We start from the raw sequence: 9,406 nt of genomic DNA on the forward strand, positions 1-9,406 counted from the left end.
AGCTACTAGCAAAAATTATTCCAAGTTTGAACTAATCCCTTTTGAAACTCTAAATAAAATTCTTGAAATCCAATCTTTGAGATCTTTAGAAATAATAACCAGTTGTTCAAGAGTTATTCTAAGGGGTAGCCTTTCTTAGGACGTAATTAACTAAAGAGATTTGCCACTTTAAGAATACAAGACTTTAAATTATAATAAACCTTATCATCTTCTAAGGGTAGAAAAAAATTTTGGTAACGCAAACCCCCAAAGTAGTGAAACAATCAATTCGCGATCGGATTCATTATATGGTGTAGTATTTTGCCTCCTGATGTGATATTTATTCATGAAGTTGTATTCGATTACATATGAGATTTCAAAACTCTGTGTGTGATCCACACCTTCTTTCTCTTGATAGAATTTATCCCCCTTGATACAGTCAATGGGGTAGTTACCATAACTTCATTGCATGCATCAAATACAACCTTTGTGAATTGGCTTTTGGGTATAATTTATCATGCAAGATGTTGTGTGATAATAGATTTCATCACTATTTGAGGTCTATCATAACCATATTTGATGAGTAAATCAATGATTCCATCTTATCCCTCCCAACTCAGGTAGTCTAATAGATATCATTGTATTCCCTGCATAAACGATCATCCACCCCTTCAAAGAAATAAAAGTTTTTATAGTTTTATGTTCTTATAGCTTTTGAGTAATTGTAAGTCTTTTCTAAAATTATAACCAGAAATTATTTTTAAAATAATATCAAATTTAATAAAGAATAATTTTTTTCTTTCAAATAGCCTTATCTTTTTCCTTAATTTATTTTAAATATTTGTGCTATAGGTCATTTGTTGGCAGTTTAGGTCCTAGAGTTACAAATCATCATAATGTCATCACACCATCTCGCCTTTTAGATTTTTTTAATCAAAATCAATGCAAACATCTTCTTTTATCTTCTTTTTTGCTTCTACACTATTCTTTTTCAGCGTCCATAAGAGGCAATGATGGTGAACTTGATTTTGAGATGCAATGAGTGCGTTATGGTGTCATCATGAGAGTCTTCTATGTTGAGACTAGACATCATTGAGACAATCTCCTTCAATTACTAGCTTCCTAAGACAGTAAATCTGAGAATGGTGAGTTTCGCAGAAGCTACCTGGCCAAGGAACAACTTATCTTTCGAGAGGCACAAAAAATTTTCATCATCTTACTACTCAAATCACCTATATGCCTTAAGGTTTTTATAGAGAAAAGGATGGAAGCTTATTTCAATCCAAAATATCCTATTTTTAAGTCTAGTATGCATTGTATATATCTGGCATGAAATGAAGAAAATGACAGCTGTCTCTTCACATATACCAAAGAGTTGCATTTAATGTTTGTTAGTTCATTGATGTCCGTTGCTAACCGTCGCAATTATTTGATTTTTCGTCATACAAAGAAAATAATCAAGTCGGACCTAATATCTAATTTTTAACCGCCAACATTTAATGAAAGCCTTTCCGAACATCCAATCTCTCTGCCTATAAGGGGAATGCTAAAGGTAACCACTCGTTGTGGCTCGACCTACGACATGCCTAGTAAACTACTGTATAATGCATATTTGATTTTTCATCATACAAAGAAAATAATCAAATCCAACCTCCTAATATCCAATTTTTTACTGCCAACATTTGATGAAAGCCTTTCTGAATATCCAATCTCCCTACCTATAAGGGGAATGATAAAGGTAACCACTCGTGGCTCGACCTACGACGTGCCTGGTTAACTATTGTATAATGCATACCAAAGTGTGGTGTTTAATATCCATCAACTGTTAATGTAGGATGTTGGCTTTCATAGTGAGTTGGCATCCCCACCTATAAGAAAAATGATTTTAAGATAAACTATATGATATTATTCAGCATCTAACGTTCCTCATTAATCATCATTTAATGTATACTAAAGAGCAATGTAACCTATAAGAAAAATGATTTTAAGATAACTTAAATGATGTTATTCAACGTCTAACGTTGCTTATTAATCATCATTTGATGTGTACTAAAGAGCAATGTCTCGCATCCGTGATCGCCAATGTCCAAGTTGCCTTTCTAGCCATTAAATCTCCTGCCCATAATAAGGAGGACAAGTTAAACAGTCTGATCTATATTGCTTCTCATCAACAATTGTCCAACTGATAATGGTGGGAGGCCTTTCGATACTTATGAATGTTTTACCAGGATATAACTGAAATTTTGCCGGGAAGGTGAGTCCTTTAGAGGAATATGGTGGCAAGAAGATCAAGACTAATCCAAATTTGACTAGTTTGAGCTGATTTGAGAAATCAAATTAAGAGGGAATGATGGTGAAGGGTTAGTTTAGGGTGTGAAGTTATAATTTGGTGTAGTTGGTAAGATTTGATGGTATGTAAGGCCTTATAGTAGTGTAGTGAACAAGAGAAGAAAGCGGCTCGCCTAAGCTTGGCTGAAAACTATAAGGAAAGATTTGGGGTGATTTTGAAAGTTTGTACAGCGAGGTGTGAGAATGATTTAGAGAAGGTGAGAAGGTTAACAAGCATTTATAGGATAAAAAGACTAATCCCAAAAAAAGGGTTAAGATAGACCACCAAATACTAATTCAAAGATAAAAAGATTCACTAAATTATTTTATCATTAAAAAATTAGAACTTTTCATTACATAATAACACTAATTACGTAGTTTACATGGGGAAATTTGGAGGGTAAGTTGGGGGTGGCCATTGTTGAAAGGAAGTGCCAACCACCATTATTACATTCATTTTATCCTCTAAAGTTCATTAAATGGCCAAGCCATACATGTAATCTAGGATAAAAAAAAAATCCAATTTTTAAGTCTTAAGTATTAAAACTCCAAAAAGAATTAATTATTCAAATCAAAATTTTAAGTCTTTAAGTATTAAAACTCCAAAAAGAATTAATTATTCATTCCTAAATGGGCTCTTTCTTACTCTCCTTATGATAGATGTGCTTGTTGTTGGGTTGTGTGGATCCAAAACACCAACAAGTAACAGAGCACCCGGCTCATATGCGTCGTGTTGTGGGCGCCTATGTGCCTACTGGAGTACTATTTGATTACCAGAGAGACCTGCACGTATGTGCCAGCCCATGGGAGCACATGCACCCGACTTTCAAACAGAGATACAGAGAGGTTGTTGGCGCTTAAGCGCTCAATATTAGGCGCTCTGCTTCTTTTCTCCAGAGTGCGGTCGCCTATACGCCTGGAGCAATTTGTACACGAGATACAGAGAGGCTGTTGGCGCTTAAGCGCTCAATTTTAGGCGCTCTGCTTCTTTTCTCCAGAGACCACGACTCTTAGGCGTCAAGTGCGGTCGCCTATACGCCTGGAGCAATTTGTACACAAATTAATTAGTTCTTAAGCCAATGTCAAGCAAGGTAAGTGTATGAAGTGGGTTTTCCTTCAGAAGTTCTTCGACAAGTATCCCGGTGAATGTGAGAAGGGTCGAAGAGTGGATTTTAGAAATTCAGTGTGATTCTTGCGTTGGATTAGAGAAGAAAGATTGTAGAGAATGTTTGTAATTTCCTTGTGTAAAGAGAGGAAACCGGTGCGGGATCTTTGTAAGAACTTTCTGAATTTCACAGTGAAATTTCTGATGGTATCGCACCATGGTTTTTTCCCGTTCTTTTCAGCAAAATTCACGTTTGTTTTTCTAGTAGCTTTGATTGTGCTTCTGTTTATAATGTTTGTTCCAATTTTTTTCTTGAATCTTGTGCGATCCTATTATTCTGTGATGTCGTTTAGTTTCTAATTGATCCTAAGTCCTAATAAAGTTGGATTTTGTTCTTGGATTCCTATTACTTGCTTAGACTCTTATAATTTGGCATTCATATCTTGATCATGTATTATCATAACATTCAATTCTTCTCCTCATAAAATAAATCATATTATATTTTGTGTCACATACCAAAACATGACATCTCATATTTGTCATCCATCAACATTCAACGCAAGTCTTCTGGTCATTTAATATTTTCTCTTCTAAGGAGAATGATCGAGTCAAATCGCTTAAGAACACTCAATCACTCGCATTCGTCATAGACAATTGCACATTTTAAAGTTGATGTTCAACATCTATCAAGCATCACATTCCGCGTAGCCTTCATAATCCTTTTCCATTTTTATGAGAAGCACAATACGGTCAAATGCTTAATTTCACTTGATAATGATATTGTCATCGAACAATGCCCAATGAATACTAAAAAGTGATGTATGGCCTTTGACAACCAACAATATTTGATGCAATCCATTATGGTCATTTGATTTTCCGATTTATAATAAGTCAAACTATCTAATATTGCCCGATCTCCAACAAAATCATCAATTTTTGCCCACATACACCAATAAATAATTTTACCAGCCATGATGCCTGCCATAAACCTTCCAGATCACAAAAACTCTCTTTCTATTAAGATAACAATGAAGGCAGGCCATTAAACGCACTCAAACATTACGTTATCAAACGTTAGAAGGTGCCTGCTAAAGACCAATGCATGACACTCATAAACCACCTACATCCATCTTCCCTATCATCATATCTCCCTCCTAAAAGAAAAATATCAGTCAAAATATCGATTATCACTCAAAAACCGACATTACTCATTAATCGTCGCCTGATTCTTAAAATCAAATAATGAGCCATTGATGTCAAACACACATCTTGAAGGTCACTCGGCATCCCCTGCTATTAATAAAAAGACCAAGCTGACTACCTAATAATGCCACATAACAATTCAGACAACCCATCCTCCTATTACCGGTAAAAGGGATATTTTCCACAATTCATATCTATAAATATTGTATTAATGCCTTCTCCACTTACAAGACATTCTTAATATCCTTAATTCACGTTAACAAATCATCAAAGCTAGACAAACGCGATTTTCCTTTTCTCGAGTTTTACATGTAAATAATATTATTTCTCTTTGGAGCTGGCCTTAGCTTATGTATATCTATACAAGTTTTCCATTTAAGCACTAAACCAATATTCCCCTTCTATCACTGTGAATATGATCACACTACAAGAATAAAACTAATTCTAGAGTATTTGGTTTAACTATTATAAGAAAAAACTCGTATAAAGAAAGGCAAAAATGTAATTTCCATAACAAGTTTGTATAGAAGACTTCCCACAAGAGGGATATGAAAATATTTAGCTATTTCATTAAATAAATAAATATTTTTATATAGTTATACACCTGTTAGGATTAATTTAAGGTACTACAATGAAATCAAATTTTTATTTCATTATAAAATTTATTTAAATTATTGAATCACTAGTAACTGTCACAATGATATTTTTAACAAAAGTCAATTATTTCACATGGAAGCACAATAAAATGCAGTAAATTTTAAATTTTACAACCTGGAAACCGCGTGATCCATGTCGGATCGTGTGATGATAAGATTGCGAGTAATCTCCTTGAGAGATGTGCAGCCACTTAAAGCCATGGATAGCTCAAACTCATCTCTAAGCATCTGCAGCATCCTTCTTACTCCAGCTTCTCCATCCACTGCCAATGAGAACACCACAGGCCTTCCAACCTGAGCCCATGCATTGATTTGTATCGGTATTAGCTAAAATTGATATAAAATTGAATATCTTGCTATGAAACAAAAGACTATCAGGTAGGTGTGTAAATGATTTAAGGTGTGTTTGAGCCACCCATGACTTGAGCTTAGCTTGATTAATTAATCAAATTTGAGCTCGAGCATGAGCTTAAATTTACAGGTCTAAGTCGGCTAACAAACTATCTCATTAATATTAAATTGAGAAAGTTATTTTGATTTAATCAACTATTATGATAAAATGACAAAAAGAATGAGCAATTAGGGAGAAATAATAAGAAATCACTTGACATGAGAAAATAAAATATAATTTATAAACATTTTTAATAGTTTATACAAAAATCTTGACTTTTATTTTATTTTAAAAGAGTTTTATATTAATATTTTTATAAAAAAAGCCAGCTTGTGAGTTAAACAACTTGACTTATTAGCCTATTGAGCTCAACTCACGAGTCATTTATCGAACTGAGCCTGAACCGGCTCGATTCAATTCCACCCCTACTCTCAAGGATAATCTTCGCATGTGATTCTAAATTTAGAACATTTTTTTCTTCTTCAAAGAGGAGAATTAAGTACTAGTTTATTTTTGTGTCTACTACTTTACATATGAACAAAATAGTTGAATGGATGGCATATAAAAACACTCTTATAAATTTAACTTCAATTATATATTTCATCAATCAAATCATTAAATACACTATAAATATCATCAATAAGCTATATACTTAATGAAAAACTGCATGTATGAAAAATCACATTTATCTTCTTCTGCAATCAAAATCGTCCGAGAGAAAAATTTTAATTTAATGATAAAATGATTTCAGAAGTTATCGAATCACAAATCCCACCGGATTTAATATTTTGTATAAAAGGATAGATGATTTCGATCAAATATTTGAACTTAATTATACCAAAATCTAAACAAAAAGAATGATGATTCTCCTCCTTGGAGGAGAAAATTTTATCGCTTCTAGTTCGAGTAATAGCCACTTACAAAAACACCAGAGGCTCCAAGAGCTAATGCTTTGAAGACATCAGTTCCACGGCGAATTCCGCTGTCCAAAAACACAGGAACTCGGCCTTCTGCAGTCTTAACAACCTGAATTTTATAGGAGAGAGATGGTTCATGGTGAGGTAATTGTATCCATAAATCTCTTTGATTTTTTTAATATTTGTTAACAATATTGGTGCCAGTGTATCACTTGTCAAACTAGAGAAGGAAAAACCTCATTTTAATCAGATATTTATGAACATCTATGTAAGTTCTGAAGAGATATTGAAGAAAGCAATCTTATCACTGATTCTCTGAGTAAACTGATGTGATCTAATTATGTTTTTTTTTAACTTCACATGTTCTTAATGCTTTTGCAATAAAAAAAAATAGATCTTAGCCAATAACCATGTTGCTAGAAGACCTAGTTGATTTTTTTTCTTTAAACAAGATGCCCTAACATTACATAAAGAGAATCTTAAGGCTGTCAGGTAACAACTTTAATAAATCCTGTAAATCTGGGTTTACAAAATCCTGCTAACACCAAGATTTAGTAAGTCTGGTATCAAGAAAAAACTGAGAGGAATTGAGAAGAAACTTGATTCACTAAATCCCGGATTTAAAATTTATCATTTTTTCCTGCCTGGCAGATTTTATGTTAAATTCCGCTTAAATCCATTACCAGACATTTCCTTAGGGTACATGAAAGTACTGTGACAACAAATTGAGAGGCCTATGTATAATGTTGCTTTACAAGTTGGAAAATAATTAGAAGTTTACTTCTTCGAGGACAGTGACAGTTGCTGGAACATAATCAAGCTGGCGAGCACCATGGTTCGACACGATGATGCCAGCTGCTCCATTTTGGATGGCAAGCCTTGCTGCATAAAGTAGGAGTTTCGAGAAAATGTAATTACGTGAATGAATGTTGCATATAGTTTATAAAGTTTTTATACTAACTCGCTAGAAAATGGAGAGATTCTTACCATCTTCAGGAGTTAGAACTCCTTTAACAAGAATTGGTAGGGAAGTGATTGTCTGCAACCACTTGATATCCTGATATTATTGTAAACCCATGAAGAAATTCTCGATGAAACAAAAACAATCAAGAGTAAAATTAAGTTAATCTAGGGAAATCAATTGCTAGAGTCTTCAGATAAAATCAATAAATGTGTTTATTTTGTTTGTGCTCAGTTCCTTACTCCATATTATGGGGGATTGGAGGGTGGACGGAGGGGGTGCACATAATTAAATATCTAACAAATAAACTCTACTTTTTACATTTATACTATCCAAATCATTCATATCACATCAAAATACCAATATTTTAACATAAAAAAAGTGAAATACACCTTTTCATGCATAGGTAAGGAGTGGTATAGGTAAAAAGTGAAGTTTAGGTGTTAGAAATGTAAATATATAAGATTTGAGTTGATAGCATATAAATCTTCATTTTTTTCAATTACTTCTGCAAATTTGAGTTAAATTGAAAGGAACAACATTAAACTACCATTTCCAAAGGCACAAGGCTATTTATGACACATTTTACCAGTTCAATTTAGTTGCAACAAATAAGTAGAAACAATATTTTATTTGTGCAAGAAAATAATTCAAATCTATCTACAATACCTTCCAGCTCAAAGATCGATCAATTTGATTTGCAAAATAAGAAGCAATCCCAGAATCATTAGTCTGATAAAAATGGCAAGAGAATTAAAAAAAATGATACAAGCTGAGCCATCAATTTGTATATATAAAAAGTCTCACTTTCTCCATTGTGCCAAGGTCTAAGCCCTCAAAGTTCTTGAAGATCAGAGATGGAGGCAAAACAAACCTATATAACAACGTGAAAACATTGAGATTGTGAGAGGAAACAAAAGTTATGATTAAAAACCTTGAACTCATAGACCATGTTTGATTTGAAGGACTTTTGAGAGAGGAAATGAAAAACTGATGGGAATAGAAATGGAAAGGAATTGAATTGAAATTAGTTTTCAACTAATTGTTTAGTTTGGGAGAAATTGAGTGCACGAATGTTTTTCCTTTTTGTGTAGCTGATGAGATATTTAATTTTCATTTAGGGGATATATGAGTTGAGTAATAATCAAATAAAGTTTTCTTATTATTTTTCACTAGGATAAAGAAAAAAAATGAATTTGCATTCTTTCCAATTCTTCCAAATCAAAAATACCCATGGGACTCATAAATATGAGATCAGCATGCAATGGATTTACTTTGTTTTTTTTTCTATGTTTGTCTCATCCACAAGCAATAAATTGGATTTATGTGTTTCATCAAGTAAATTAAATACACGAAATTTGGACAAAAGAAAATTAGCATTTCTATTTGGTTCAAAATTATTCGATTAACCTCACATATGATCTAAGATACTGCAAGGGAGAGTAATTATTATTATTATTATTTCTTATTCTTATTATTATTATTATTATTATCCTGGGGATTACATTTTATACAACTCCAAAAAAATATTCGTTTTTTGTTATTCTCTTATATATTATTATTTTATGCAGATAAAATTAATAAATCATTTCTCTTCCTAATAAAAATAAAATTATACTTATAAATTAGAGAGTCTCACTTTTAAATAAAGCTCTCAAACAAAAATTAAACTAAATTTAGAAAAGAGAAAATAAATTATTTATATTAATTCAAAAAAATACAATAATTAGAAAAGCAGATGGCAAGTAGACTAAATTAGAGAATATATAGAATCATATATATAGCTAGTTTTATATATATATATATATACACATACAACAGAGGCTATTATACGAGCCTCCAACCACACATAATGTATCTCACAAT

General features: G+C 32.6%; 1 protein-coding gene across 1 annotated transcript in view; it reads right to left on the reverse strand.

Annotated features, from left to right (window-relative positions):
- Positions 1 to 5,279: 5,279 nt before the first annotated feature.
- Positions 5,280 to 9,406, reverse strand: part of LOC110028003 (peroxisomal (S)-2-hydroxy-acid oxidase-like) — a 23,717-nt gene continuing 19,590 nt past the window's right edge. Inside the window, exons 7-12 of the mRNA XM_020729691.1 lie at positions 8,348 to 8,414; positions 8,210 to 8,272; positions 7,567 to 7,636; positions 7,361 to 7,461; positions 6,584 to 6,688; positions 5,280 to 5,565 (exon numbers count right to left, since the gene is read on the reverse strand). Of these exons, the coding sequence (XP_020585350.1) occupies positions 5,380 to 5,565; positions 6,584 to 6,688; positions 7,361 to 7,461; positions 7,567 to 7,636; positions 8,210 to 8,272; positions 8,348 to 8,414 (592 nt within the window). The 3' untranslated portion in view covers positions 5,280 to 5,379. The remainder of the gene's footprint in view (positions 5,566 to 6,583; positions 6,689 to 7,360; positions 7,462 to 7,566; positions 7,637 to 8,209; positions 8,273 to 8,347; positions 8,415 to 9,406) is intronic.

The sequence above is a fragment of the Phalaenopsis equestris genome, unplaced genomic scaffold (genome assembly GCF_001263595.1).
Source record: "Phalaenopsis equestris unplaced genomic scaffold, ASM126359v1 Scaffold000479, whole genome shotgun sequence".
In the NCBI taxonomy this organism is placed as follows: domain Eukaryota; kingdom Viridiplantae; phylum Streptophyta; class Magnoliopsida; order Asparagales; family Orchidaceae; genus Phalaenopsis; species Phalaenopsis equestris.